We start from the raw sequence: 15,113 nt of genomic DNA on the forward strand, positions 1-15,113 counted from the left end.
AATGGCTATAGGCAGTACTTTTCTATTATAACAGGAATTACAGATTTCTGTTTCTGGAAATTAGTCAGAAAGTCTTAAGTAGACAGGTGTGTATACAAGCATATCCAGAGATATTCATCACAGAAGCAAATATGATAATACAATTGAGAACATCTTGACTATTCACAGTCATGATACTGGCTATGTTAAATGTATGTGTTTCTATATAGCACTAGGAGATCATTTTGACATGAAATACTCCTGAATGTTGTCTGAGAGTAGCTGAAAGTCAGTATTACAGTATGTATTAATAATATCTTTGTATTCTATCTTTTCCAAGGTCATTTTTTACTTGTAATATATATTTGTATATAAAATGTATTTTATTGTTTAAATTTTGAAATTATTTTTTATAAACCATAAGAGAGTCTTTCCTGGTTTGATCTGTTGATTCTGTGCCTCCCGCCCACAGAAGATAAGCCCCCTGTGTTCGCTGTGTGACTTGCTCTTAGTACTTCAGACTGAGTTGCTAGAAAATACTTAACCTACATTAAAGCAACACAGCCTTTTACTCTCTTTTGTGGATTAAATGCCACATCCTGGCTTCTTTTTAAGGATCCTACTTTGCCCAGTACCCTCTAGGAAATTAGTTTCAAGACACAAGATTAGAGTTAGGTAGGGAGAAAAGCTAATTGGCCAGAAAATGGCCTCAGATATAAAATTCTAAACTGGAAGACATTGAGAGACCAACTCTGTCCACTCATTTTACAGATGAGGAGATAGAGGTCCACAGAGGCTCAGTCAGCATCTTGCTGTAATTCAAAAGTGGAGTGGAGATCCCAGCTACTTTCCCCATGACCAGCTTCTCTGTGCAGTTAGCCCACTCCACAATGAAGACCATGCCTTTCAGAGCTGCATAGACATGGGGACAAGGGCAACATAAATGAAAAGAAAAAAACTAGCCCTCAGCCAGGTTTGGCAGCATGTGCCTATAACACTAGACAATTAAGAAGCTAAAGCTGAGACAGGAGGATTAAAAGTTTGCTGCCAGTCTGGACAACATAAGACCTCCATCTTAAGAAAAATAATCAAAGTTGCTAAGTTCAAGAGTTACTCCAGAGCTCTCCCCTAGTTTGCTCTGCAGCCAAACAGTTAGCTGTGCTTCATGGAAATCTATCTACCTGACATCCTCCAATGCCCACATGGACCTTCAAGGATCCTGTCTTTCTCATGAAGCCCACTTCCTGCAGAGAGCATGTCCCTTGGTTAGGGGTTAGGCCCAACCTATGAACCCAGTGTAACCTTCAGGGGTCATTCCTAAACTAGGGGAGGAGGTTAAGGGGTAAGGCTTCCTGGTATGTCTCCACTATAGACATCCTTCATCCATACTGTGTGACTTTGCTCCAGTGTCTTCCATCAGGAAGTTAGTGATTACCAGTTACTGTACTTGCGCAGTATATAAGTATGCTTGTGTGCTAAGCACTGTATATATAATCCTTGATTATTCTTCATATTGGGAGTCTGCATATGAGGAAACTGAGGCTAGGGGCTAGGGACAGAACAAAGCCCAAGATCCCATTGGCTATCGGTAACTGAGCTGAGACTTGGGCCTCCAGTCCAGAGATCTTGCTGCTTGCATTAGCTAAGTGGTTCTCAACCTGCCTAATGCTGCGACCCATTTATATGGTTCCTCGTGTTGTGGTGACATAAAATTATTTTCACTGCTATTTCATAACTGCAATTTTGCTACTGTTATGAATCATAATGTAAATATTATTGGAGATAGAAGTTTCCCAAAGGGGTTGTGAGAACCCTTTGAGAACCGTTACAACTAGCTCTTGGTTTCACCACTAGATACTGGCCTTCCTGGAGGCAGACAGATACCAGAGTACTTGACCCTTAGAGAAGCTTAGAAATTAGATGCTAAATGGATGGGTTCTAAGACCCTCAGTACTTTCCTCTGCCTTACTCTCTGAAACCCCTTTTACTATTTCCAGAACCTCTAACCTGTTTTGTGCGCGGCTTGAAGTTGGTACTGATTGCCACCCCCTCTTCTGGGTTTATTTTTCCTCCTTTTTACCATCTTAGTTCTCACTGTGAGGACAGGCAACATGTTATGTGTTAAAATTATAGAACAGTTCTGAGTTTCCAGGAGAGTAGATGATGCTGATAGAAACCTAAGCACCTAACAACTCTTCTATCCTCTTGTTTTTTGAAGCTTTTTGATTTGGTATACAGAGAGGAGACTTTGCTTAATGTCATTAAAAGTGTCACCCGCAATGGACGGTCCATCATCTTGACAGCAGTCCTGGCTCTGATCCTGGTTTACCTGTTCTCCATTGTGGGCTATCTGTTCTTCAAGGATGACTTTATCTTGGAAGTAGATAGGTTGCCCAATGAAACAGCTGTTCCAGGTGAGTTTGGGATCCTCTCATCTTTTTTAATGTTAACATGATTATAACCAGACTAGAGTAAATACATGACCTTAGCAGGCAAGTATGTCCCTAACACCAGAATACAAAGTATAAATACATGTCATTCTCGTGTTATTCAAAAGGTAATGCTGAATACTGTGTTGTGAGGGCCAGTGACACCCCATGCACTGAATTCATTCATTAAAACCACATGTGCTCACACACACTCTGATCCAAACTCTCGGGAGGCTGCGATTGGTGTCCAGGCCAGCCGAGGACACTTACAGCAAGGGTCAGTCTCAAAACTACACAGAAAAAGGCTAACTTACTAATGCCATATTTTCAACTAGCACAACTTTTTCACAAAGCATTTCGATTGTATAAAGTGAAAGCATCTCTTTGACTTAGTAAACCTACTTCTGGTAATTTATACTTATGGGGAAAACCTGCTGAGTGTGTGTAAAAGAAGACATATCTAGGAAAATGTTCACTGCAATGTGAAGTTGGGAGCAATCCAAATATAACAGGGCACTTCACTGCACTGTGGCCCACATCTATGGGGTGCAGTACCCCACACATAGGGTACATCCTCAAAAGCCTTTATGGACAAACACTGATAACATGAGGAAATACAGAATAATAATAGTAAGATCATACTTTATATTAAAACATTTACATAACTATTGTTTTGTGTTTGGAGTTTTGTGAGACAGAGCATCATATAACTCAGGCTGGAACTCACCATGTAGCCAAAGAAGACTGAGTTCCTCTTCTTCCTGCCTCTACCACCCAAGTGCTAGGATTACATTCATATATATACCACACTTGAATATTTAATGTAGAAAGACATACTCACACATTGTTTACAGTGGCTATCCTTGAAGCTTTATTTAAAAAAAAAAAAATTTACAGTGAGCTTTTGTGTATAACAAAACTGGAAGTGGTTTCCTGTTGGCAAATGATAAACAGTGACCAATTGTTTTGGTCATTCTTAGAGGCTGCCAAAGCATTCTTTCTCAGAATAGCTGTCAGCGCCTAGTGAAAAGCACCTGGTTAAAAGTAGTCAGGCTGCCTGAGTCCTGGGGACAAACTAGACCTATGACACACCAAGCTTGGCTGCCTTCTCCTGCAACTGTGCACTTTGATGTAAAACTTCATTCAACCTTCAGTTGACACCAAGTGGTACTTGGTATCTCCCACCTTTGGGTTCTAAACTGAGCCAGCCTGGGCCTTGGGGTTCTATTCATGCCCAATTTGTTCCCTGCACTGACATGATTCAGATCTTGATGGAATCTCTACACCCAGTAGTATTTCTCTTTGAGTTTGAGCTGTTTGTCTTTAAAGTCTGAGAGGTGCTATTTAAGTGTGATACTGTTAGTAAGCCTACAGAACTTGACATTTCTGGCTTTTTTCCCATCCAGCTCACCAAATAAAAGTGTAAATTGCATCTGTGCTTTGAATTTATATGCAGTATTGGAAGGTGTTATTTATGTAAAGGGTTGTTTAATCAGCCGTGAACTGGGGACTTCAAACATTTTAACCATATGCTGCCAGATTGTTCGTCACAAAACTCCCTTCTCCCTCCCAGAAACTGGCGAGAGTTTGGCCAACGATTTCCTGTATTCCGATGTGTGCAGGGTAGAGACGGGGGAGAACTGCACCTCTCCTGCACCCAAAGAAGGTAGGACCACATGGCCGCCAGCCCCAGGTGACTATCAGACACTTTGAGTGACGTATGTGAGGCAGGTGGTGTTGGAAGCAGATTAAAGTGGAGATGCTGCTTAGGAGTGAGGCTAACAACAAAAGGGAAGAGTTAGATTGGGGGAGGGGTGAACAGAAAAGGAAGCCACATGTGATGAAACAAGCTGCTGGCTTAAGGCAGCCAACATTTGGTGCCCACTATGGACGAGGAGACAGCATGGGAGGGTTGGGGTGGGGTAAATAAGAGATCACATAACCAAATGCTGCTTCAGTAAGGATGCCATTTAGAAGATAGGCAGCCATCAGAGTATTGTGGTAAAGGTGCCACAACTAAAACCTAGGACTGTTAGGCAAAGGAGAGGTGGAAGGCATTCTTAGCAGTAGGACTTCTTAGAAGTCCTTCAGAGAGATAAAGGCAGGGAGAGCAGCAAGAGGTGATTCCAGAAAAGGACAGGTGCTCCTGGATGTCTATCAGGCTTAAGCAGATGAACCATTAAAAAGCCTCAGCACCTGAATGATGCTGGAGATATACCTCAGTGGGAGAGACTTGCCTAGCCTGTGTGACGCCCTGCTAGGAGTACAAACAGATGCAAACAAAAGGATAAGAGAGAGAGATCTGGGTTTTAGCAACCCAGTGAGGAGGTAGCAAGGCAGGCTGCAAAGTGGGATAAGCTGCTTCTAACATGAAGCATTGGATGTCGTGGACCTGTTTTAAGATCCAGCTATGCTTCTGTCCTCTGAGCATGTGGAGTTGGGTACCTGGCAAACACCTCACCTGAGAAGCAAGGTGCCTTGTTCTCAGCCTAGGCCTAAGACTATTGTGTTTGCATGTAGGACTGTAGTGTAACACGGTCAAACAATAGGGGATATTTGAAGCTTCATAGAGGGAGGACAGTACTGGCATAGCTTGAGAAGTTTGCAGGGTTTAGAAGTGGGAACAGCTTTGTTCAACTCCTGATAGCACATATCTGACTCTTAATTTCCTAGTTGTATTTCATTGACTGCCAGCTGGAGAGATGGCATTTGGGAAGCATCACTATGGAGTCACGGTGTCTCTTTCCCCCGTCCTGTCTTAACCGTGTTATTGCTTGCCCTGCTCACAGAGCTGCTCCCTGCAGAAGAAACGGAACAGGATAAGGAACACACGTGTGAGACACTGCTCATGTGCATCGTCACTGTTCTGAGTCATGGGCTGCGGAGTGGGGGTGGAGTAGGAGACGTGCTCAGGAAGCCATCCAAAGAGGTAAACGGATCCTAAGGGAAAGAGGGGGCACAGGGGTTTGTGGGGGCGGGCAGCGGGGGCGCTCTGTGGTGATGCTGAGTGTAAACTGTCAGTGTGGAACATGGGCTGGGAGTGTGACAAGCCATTGTGCAGAAGCCAGTCAGAGCCCCACCCCACAAGAGCCCAGGGCAAGCCCTTAGACAGAGGTTTGCTTTACTATTAGGTCTGGCCACCCAAACATGCTTACGGATTCTTCCTGGTTGTGTTCCCCCAGCACTTGGGGAGTTCACAGTATAGAACCAGGGAATTAAAAGGAGACTTAATTGGGAGTGTTAAACTTTGATACCCAATGTTACTCCTGCCCAAGTGGACAGTTGTCCACCTGGATCTGGGCTCTGACCTCTGAAGAGCAAAGGGAAGTGAGGACCCTGCCTGAGTGCACCATCTCTCATTTCCAGGAGCCTCTGTTTGCTGCAAGGGTGATCTATGACCTCCTCTTCTTCTTCATGGTCATCATTATCGTCCTGAACCTGATCTTTGGGGTCATCATCGATACCTTTGCTGACCTGAGGAGTGAGAAGCAGAAGAAGGAAGAGATATTAAAAACCACATGCTTCATTTGTGGTGAGTATCTGTCCCACTCGGGCATGCAAACCACTGGCCAACATGACTGAGCACATGAACACGTGGCAATGGAGTGGATACTTAACTGATTCTGGGCTGGGACACTGGGACACTCACGTTGGTCCCATCCCTGCCATCTCTTGACAAACAGCAGGCTTCTATTTGGCTTTTTTTTTTTTTTTGCTAGGAAGTATCTGGAAAGCCAGTAAACTCTGTGTCTCTGTGTAGTGTTACTAGTTTGCCTTTCAGAATTAAGTTCTGGAGAGTAGAAATGTGGCCACACATTTAAGATGAACGTATCCCTAGTCTTCCTGTGTCTGCGCATCCTGAGAGTCCCCTGGTCCAGTCCTAAGTCAACTACAGCCTGAGAATGTCTTCTCTACTGGCAGGATCAGGTTTCAATAGAAAATACCATTAGAGCTGGGCACGGCGGCACCCACCTACAATCATAACACTTGGGAAGCTGAGGCAGGATGATTGCTGTGAGCTCAGTGTCAGCTTGACCTGGGCTACCAAGTAAAACACTATCTCAAAGAGAAGAGAAACAGGAGGGCTGGGGAGATGGCATGGAGCTTAAAGGCATACACTGCTCCTGCACATAACCCAACTTCAACTCCCACCACCCATGTCAGGCAATGGCTCACATCACCCTGTAACTCAGACCTCTGATATCCATAGGTTCCTGAATTCATATACACAAACATGCAAGCAACACTAATGGACTCAGTAAGTTATATTTATATACATGTACATATTCATATGCATATACATATACACACCATGAGTATAATGGGGGCAGACAGATGGTATAATTGTATTTTAATCCTAGCATTCAAGAGGCAGAGGCAGATAGATCTCTATGACTTTAAGGCCAACTTGATCTACATAGCCAGTTCCAGGACAGCCAAGGGTACATAGTGAGACCTTGTCTTAATTAATTTATTTATTTATTTATTTTATTTTTTAAAAGAAAGAAAAAGGTCTCTTACGGTCAGGAGAAAGTTAAAGGCTTGGACTTGGTGTATCAGCCCCTTCCTCTGGACCAGCCTCAGCTACTGACTGGCCATGCACCTGCGCTCAGTTCTTTACACTCACGGAGCCATCTTCCCCATCTGTGGTGCACTTCTCTGCATCGCTGTGAGAATTAGGAGTGAGGACTTGGATGAGCTACTGACATATCTTCCCCTACCCTCACCCCCCGCCCCCCATCATGAAACAGGCTAAGTAGGAACTGCTGCAGGAAACCAGTGCTTGCACCTGTAATTCCAGCACTCAGGAAGAGGCTGAGCCAGGAGGATTATGTGTTAGAGGCCAGCCTTTGCTATATGAGACCCTGTCTCAAAAACCAAAATAAAAAGTTTCGTGGGGTACCAAAAATGTCACTAAAAGTATAACCATAGGAAAATATATGTAAATGCAAACTAATCGTGTGGGAATCTGGAAGCTGAGTAATCATATCAGGATTATTCAGAATATGGTTACTAAATTTATGAATTCCTTCCCGGTATGGATACTAAAAAAGGAGCGCTTTCTTTTAAACATCTAAATTCTTTACTTTTTAGCCTCTTAAAGACCTAGTTTTTAAGCTTTTTATTTTGCTATAATTTTAGTGACAGAAAAGTCATAAAACTAGTACAAAGAGTTTCACCCTGCTCCTAAGATTCCCCAAATTTTAATACTGGCTTTCCTTTCGTTTATTTACACACACCCATGCACACCCACACAGGTTTTCTGAACCGATTCTGTGTCAGTGGAGGACACGATGCCCTTTTGATCTTCAACATTTCAGTATGTGTTTGCTGATGGCAAGAACATTCCCTTACATGGTTGCAGTATAGTTACTGGGAAATTAAAGACAAAGCCATCTGTCTGTCTAATTTAAAAAAAAACTCACTCTTCATTCTACTAGTGCCCTTTGCAAGTCCCAGGCCGTGTGACATCCTGCATTCAGACTCCTCTTAACTCCACAGACATTTTTTTTTTAAAGATTTATTTGTGTATATGAGTGCTCAATCCACATGTTTGTCTGAATACCAGAGAGGGCATCAGAATCCATTATGGATGGTTGTGAGCCACCATGTGGCTGCTGGGAATTAATTGAACTCAGGACCTCTGGAGAAACAGCTAGTGTTCCTAATCACTGAGCCATCTCCTTGGCCCCTCCACAGACATTGCTGAACAGCATAAGGCACTTGCTTTGTAGGGAGTCCTTGATTCAGTTTCTCTGAAGCTCCCTTATTGTAGAGCTGAGCTTACACATTGTTCATACGAGTATTAAAGACACATTTTCTCACCTTCTCAGTCTGCCACACCAGGGACACATTAAGCCATAGTTTAATGTATATAGCTGCTGATACTCACTTTGATCTCTTGGATAAGGACATATTTGGTATGTTTCTCCCAATAAAGTCACTGTATGGCAGGATTCTTGGAAACATTGTAACGTTGGTATTTCTCACTTTAGACTTTCAGCCTCAGCTTTAGTATCCCCTAAATGATTCTTGCCTCTGGAATTATTTTCCATGTTTATTTATTCAGTTCATTAATTTTAGGATAGCATATTACCTTAATTTTGAGGTAGCCTATGTTGGCCTTGAACTTGTGGTCCTCCTGCCTCAGCCTCCCCAACCACGGTAATGTGCCATTGTATCCAGATCTATTTTGATGCTCATTTTACCCTGGGTCTGGCCAGTGAGAACCCTTCAGGCTGGCTTTTGTGTTCTGTCTTGTTATATTTTTTTTTGTACTCTATATTTTTCTCAGCAGCTTAAGAATTTCTGGTCTCAAACTTTTGCCTTCTCTGACCCAGCCATACAATCAGCCATTTCTTTAGTTGTTCATAGTGAAATAGGCATTTAGTAGCCAATATCTAAGTGTTAATTCCTATTGATGGCTACTATTCCAGGCTTAAGCTGTAGATCTGTGGGCTGGTGTATGTGTATGCTTTTGTGTGTACATAGAAACACATGGAAATGGATCCACATACACCTACATCTGTTCCTCTAATTTCATATAGATAACAAAAAAAAAAATGGGTTCCTCTAATTCTAATTCAGCTCTACAGTGTCTATCTCATCTCCCTTACTCTGGATATTTGTGTTCACTTCTTTTAATGTGAGGAATCCAAATTCTACTAGTGGCCTGAAATATGTTTCTTTACTCAACTCTAAGTTCATAATGGCTAGCCCAGGCCTCTACAAAATAGTTACTAAGCAGCATCTGAAATTGGTTTAAAGTTCTTTTTGTCATGTCCATACTTTGGCATTTACCTGGGACACGGGAGCTTAAATTCACTGATCTCCTCCAGTGTCTGAGCCTGTCCTCATGTTCTTCCCCCAGAAGCTGGAAGGCAGGTTTCCCATGCACCCATGAGCCAGCCAAGGCACCTGGCCTTCAGTAGGAAGCCGAAGGGTTTTCAGACCCACTTAGGATCTGTTCATGGTATTGCCTATCTGTAAATCCAGCTCTTGAGAGTTTGAAGCAGAAGTACCAGGAGTTCAAAGTTACCCCCTGGCTACATAGTGAGTTTGAGGCCAGCCTAGGTTACATGAGGCCCTGTTTCAAAACAAAACATAAACATAAAATAAACTCTGGTGAGTCAGACTCACTGCCTCTGTCCTCCTACAATGATGAAAGTGGATTTCAGGGCCAAAAGACTCCAACTCTGTCTGCAGAGAAATCAAGATGACAAGCTATGTTGACTTTGCTGACCATGGTGGCTCAGTGGGAATCTGGGATGTTCTGTCTCTTGTTTAGGCTTGGAAAGGGACAAGTTTGACAATAAGACTGTCACCTTTGAAGAGCACATCAAGGAAGAACACAACATGTGGCACTATCTGTGCTTCATCGTGCTGGTGAAAGTGAAGGACTCCACAGAGTACACCGGGCCCGAGAGTTACGTGGCAGAGATGATCAGGGTGAGTGAGAAGGTGCCCTGAAGCAGGGCAGCCACGGCAGCCACGGCTCTATCTTCCTGTTTCAAAGTATGTTTCTGGCACCTCTAGAGCCATATACTATAAACCTACTGACCGAGACCTCAGGGTACCTGTGTTCCCTGAGGTTCACCTGGAGCCAACCTCTGTCTGCCTGTTCCTAAGGAGAGAGGCTAAGACTTGGGGAAGATGGACTCAGGGCTATCTAACAACTGCCTTCACCTACCTCAAACTTCACCTCCCAGCTTAGTATCTGTCTCAGTCTGCCTCTTCTTGGTAGTCCACATTGTTTTTGTTTGTTTTAAAGCCTCCAGTTTCTCTAAGATTGGTCCTTTAGAGGTGTCTCACACACCTGATGATCAGTACGTACAGTTTTCAGCATGACTTACTAATTTGGGCTCAGCCTTCTGGGAGGTGCTCTGCTGATTGTATGGAAGGGATCACATGAGGGAGTCTAAGCGCCAGATTAATCTTCCTGCTGATGGGAAGCATATATTTCTGTGTCCCAGCAAGGCAGAGAGGTGACTGCTATAGGTTTTTTAGATTAACTCTACTCTCAGAGGGCTTTGAGGAGTCACAAGACATGTGCTGTGAAAGTCCCCAGCCAGCTGTCCTTTATGACATGTGCTTTCCAAATCTGTTAGACTGTGCAGGGTGTATGGAAAAGCAAGGAGTCATGGACTGTCAAAGCAGGGGACCCATGGTGATGAACCTGGGCTCACTCAGGAGAGGGCCATTCCTTCTTGGAAAGGCTCCATGATTTGTTGCCCCCCTCCCAGTTGCTAAGGACCAGAGTGCTCTGCCTGACAGTGAGTTTCTCTGACCAAGTTCTGCTGTGGTTTCTGTGTGTATGAGACTTTCAGGCATATAAACATGTTCATACCAGGTCTGTCCCTGGTATGAACATGTTTATATGGTAAGCAGCAGGTGCCCACGCTAGCAGTAGGTAAGGTTTGAACTGCACTGTGTGCAGAGCCACAGTCATGTGGTAATACTTCCTGTACCCCCAGGTCTTACAAGCTACAAGGCTTCCTAAAGTGGGAACTACCATATATATCTTGACATCCTTAGGGTCGGTATTAGTTACTTGGTTCAAGGCTGTGACCAGATACCAGAAGAGAGGCAGCTGCAAGGAGGCATGAGGGCAGGAGTGAGAAGCAACTGGTCAGACTGCCCACAGGAATGAATGCTAATTCTCTGCTGGCTGTCTCAGTTTTCTTCAGTCTAGGACCCCAGCCCATGGAACAGTGCCACCCACATTTAGGATGGGTATTCTCACCTCAACTAAGCAAGTCTATACCCTCCCTCCCAGAGGCATGTCCCCAAAGTGATCCTAGATCCTGTTGAGGTAACCGTCAGTATTAACCACCACAGGTTACTTGTTTCCCAAATTTGAATGCACTTAGAACTAAACTGGGGTATAAGTGTAATTCTGACTCAGCTTTCGCTTCCAGGATTTAACCACTCCCACCAGGTTCCCTGGGGTGCCAATGATACAAGTCTATGAATCACCCTTTGAGTAGTAAGAATCTAACAGAAAAAGCAAAATACACCGACTTAACCAGTTACCATCCAAGAACTGGGGACAAGGCTCAGTGGGCAGAATGCTTGCTGGGCTGAGTTCCTGAGCCCAAGTTCAGATCCCCAGTGCCTATAGAAAAGCAAACCTGGTATCACAAGTCTATAAATTCAGACAGGCAGATCCCTAAAACTCACTAGCCAGCCAGTCTAGGTAACCAGTGAAGCCTGCATTGAATAAGAGACTCTCAAACACCCATGTGGCATGCTGCCAAGATGGCACATTGGGGAAAGTCACATGCTGCCAAACCTAATGATGTGAGTTTTAATTCCTCAGACCAACATGGTAGAAAGAAAACCTATTCATGTGCCATGTGCACACACAAGATAACTAACTAAATATAACAAATATATACAAAGTAATAAAATAAGTGTAATAGGTAAATAACTTATTTACATGTATTACTTATTACTTATGTTTATGACATAAACATAACATTAAACTCAATAAACATAGTAAGTAAATGAACTTTTTAAAGTAGGATATGGGGCTTAAGAACACTTGGCTATTCTTACCTTTAACTCCATTGCCAGGGGATTTAATGTCCCCTTCTGGCCTCCACAGGCAGCACTTGAGTGCTCATACAGACATTCAGGCAAAACATTCATACACATAGAAAGGAAGAAAAGGAAAACTTTTTTAAAGGATGAAGAGCAATAGAAGGTGCTTGATGTCAAACCCTGGCCTGTACATGCACACATGGGTGAGTCTCTCTCTCTCTCTCTCTCTCTCTCTCTCTCTCTCTCTCTCTCTCTCTCTCTCTCTCTCTGTCTCTCTCTCTCTCTCTCTCTCTCTGTCTCTCTCTCTCTCTCTCTCTCATGTGCACACACAGAGATTAGCATCGAGACTGGTTATGTGACTGCTGAGGAAAAGTACTGCCAATCCTTTCTGTACGTAGCCCTCACCATGTATAAGGCTCTTCCATAAGGCATTCTATTTGGTGTCTAGAACTGTTTGTGTGCAATGGGGAATGGTCTGGGGTAAGAGAAAAGAATAGCAGAGCATACTCCTGAAAAGGAACTAGAGGGAGGGAACATAAGGGGAAAGGAGCCAGAGATGAGCAGCAAGCAAAAGGACACACCATCAAGAGCAAGTGTGGTGAGAGGGAAGAAAATGGGAGAGGAGCCCCAGGGGTTGGGATGGGGAAGAGCAGCAAGCAAAGGACACGCCATCAAGAGCAAGAGTTGTGTAGTTCCGTCTTTCGTCACTGTAACAAATGCCTGACACAGATAACCTAAGAAAGGAAGGGTTATTTTGGCTAAGTTTTAGATGCTTTGGTTCCTAGTTAGCGGTTGAGTTGGGGTAAAGCACAGCACTATGGGAAGAAGGTATGGAAAACAGTCACTCACTTCCTGGAGGCTGGAGACCAGAAAGAGATACAATCCTTTAAAGGCAGATTCTGGGCCAGGAAGATGGCTTAGTGAGTGGGGTGCTTACTATGCAACCATGAGGACATGGGTTCAGATCCCAGCACCCATATCAAAAGCCAGGCTTGGTGGGACCCCACTGATGGGAGCACAGAGAGGGGCACACCCTGGAGCTTGCTAGCCAGGTGAATTAAACAAGAAGTGAGCAGCAGGATCAGCGAGAGACCCTGGCTCAGAAAACAATGTGGAAAGCAATGGAGGAGAAGAGCTGCTCTCATTTCCTTTCTTCTTTTGTGATTAAAAACACTAACCAAGAGGAAAGGGCTGTTCGGTTCATGCTTTCAGAACACAGCCCATCACTGAGTAATTAAGAGCAGGAACTTGAAACAGAAACCATGGCGGAATGCTGCTTGCTGTGTTCCTCACAGGCTCATACTTAATAGGCTGTCTTATAGCCCAGGACTACCAGCCTACGGGATGGTGCTGCCCACAGTAGGCTGGGACCTCCTACATAAATTAGCAATAAAAAGAAATGGCTCATAGACATGCCCATAGGCAAAGTGAACCTGAGGAATTGAGACTTCCTCCTCAGATGATTCTAGACTGTGCCAAAGTTGACAGTTAGAGCTCTGACAACACCCAGTGGCCACCTTCAGCCTCCATGTGTACCCAAGTATATGAGCACACATATTGGGGCAACACAGAGAGAGATGGGGTCGGGCAGAGAAGAGAAGCAGATAGACCAAAACATACACTGAAATTGCCAATGACCTACTTCCTCCAACTAGGCCCTTCTAGAAGTTTCTACTACCTTCAAATGATGCCATCAAAATTATAAAGTGATCTTTGGATTAATCCATTGATTAAGGTAACAGTCATCATACAGTCACCTCTCAATGATTTGATATTGCAGTTGAAGGCCAAGCCTTTACCATGTGAGTCTTTGGGTGACACTTCATGAATACTCTAACAGAATAGATGCAGATGAAAGTAAGGCTGGGATCAGTGCCTGCCCACACGTAGCTTTAGAAGGTGTTAGGCAGGGTTTCAGAAATCAGTTTCTGAAGCACTTTGATGGGCGACAGCTCTCAGGGTGCTGGTGAGACCTGATCAGATGGGAACAGACTTCTGTATGGGAGTAGGTAAGGAACAGAGAGAGTCAGAGCCAGTTGCCACCAGGGCATGACACTCTAATAAGACATCAGGGCTCTGATTCTATTTCTCCAGTGGTTGACACTGGCAAATAAGCCCATGTTTTATCAGCCTGCACACTACCACCAACCTAGCACATGCATGTGCGGTGGCTTGGACTTTTCTCCTCTCTAAAGTGACTGTCTGTGTCCTATCTTTAAATCTTTGCAGGGCTGATTGTGAAGCTCTGTTAATCACCTTACATTACGGTCATAGAAAAGTCTGGTGCCCTTTGGAGCTTCTGTCTCGGTCATGGAGAAACTTACTGAAGTCTTGTGAGCAGTCACTTGACTGGGATTAAGAGCAGAGTGACCCCTTGCCTGCCACACAGCCTGTTCAGAGTCCTCTGCATTCAATGCTCTGAGGACCCGGGCATTCATTCTGCTTCCTGTCTGTACCATGTTTGATTGGATAAAATGTCTTGTTAGAAGGCATGAAAATTTAGAGCATCAAAGGGTTCTTAACTCTGAATGTCAGCGCTGCTGGATAGCCAGATGTTTGGTGCTATAATAGAGGCACAGAAGAGTATTAGAGCCATAGGCCAAGAGGCAGAGCCTTTTGCCTGTGTTGTTTTAGTGGCAACTCAACTTGGTGCCACAAGAATCCCTGACATGGAGACTTAGCCATGGCAGGACAGGACATGAGCATGCTTAGTTCACCACTCAGGGTGTCAGGCTCTTAGACCCTCAGCTGCAACCCTGCAGGTCACATGCCTGTGTTGTAATCCCATGAGCTCATGCTATGTGGAAGCAGCTACTGTTAGGAAGAGACCTCCCAAACCTCTCCTGCCCACCTACTCTGGGCAAGAAACAAGCTTTGGAGACTGCTGTTACTACAGGTGAAGAAGGACAGAAAGGGGACAGCCATCAGGGATTGAAGCTGAATTCCAGCAGTGTTTACCCACACACACACACTTAATGCCTTTGAAAGAATCTGAAAAAGGCTCTGTATTAGTATGTGGTCCTGAGGAAGGACAGCATTTACCTGATGGGGAAAGAGGATGTCTAAGTCTTCTACAGCTCTTCTTTAGTCTGTCAGTTAAGATTCCAGAGCATCTGGATCTGTTCAGTAACATCTGCATTGGCCCCACAGGAGACCAAGTGG

General features: G+C 44.2%; 1 protein-coding gene and 1 long non-coding RNA gene across 4 annotated transcripts in view; one reads left to right on the forward strand and one right to left on the reverse strand.

Moving 5' to 3' along the window:
- Itpr1 (inositol 1,4,5-trisphosphate receptor type 1) overlaps window positions 1-15,113 on the forward strand; it is a 320,805-nt gene that overhangs the window by 283,343 nt on the left and 22,349 nt on the right. The window contains exons 56-60 of the mRNA XM_076940207.1: window positions 2,198-2,393; window positions 3,982-4,074; window positions 5,198-5,337; window positions 5,775-5,940; window positions 9,697-9,857. Coding sequence (XP_076796322.1) covers window positions 2,198-2,393; window positions 3,982-4,074; window positions 5,198-5,337; window positions 5,775-5,940; window positions 9,697-9,857 — 756 coding nt within the window. The remainder of the gene's footprint in view (window positions 1-2,197; window positions 2,394-3,981; window positions 4,075-5,197; window positions 5,338-5,774; window positions 5,941-9,696; window positions 9,858-15,113) is intronic.
- Window positions 1-15,113, reverse strand: part of LOC117714722 (uncharacterized) — a 91,700-nt gene that overhangs the window by 8,391 nt on the left and 68,196 nt on the right. For 2 of the 3 annotated variants that reach the window (XR_013112551.1, XR_013112552.1), the window contains one exon: window positions 3,250-5,882. This is a non-coding gene — a long non-coding RNA (uncharacterized LOC117714722). Of the gene's footprint in view, window positions 1-3,249; window positions 5,883-6,929; window positions 7,076-15,113 lie in introns of all 3 variants that reach the window. The other variant, XR_013112553.1, reaches the window with a different exon arrangement.

Source organism: Arvicanthis niloticus, chromosome 9, assembly GCF_011762505.2.
Source record: "Arvicanthis niloticus isolate mArvNil1 chromosome 9, mArvNil1.pat.X, whole genome shotgun sequence".
NCBI classification, from domain to species: Eukaryota; Metazoa; Chordata; class Mammalia; order Rodentia; family Muridae; genus Arvicanthis; species Arvicanthis niloticus.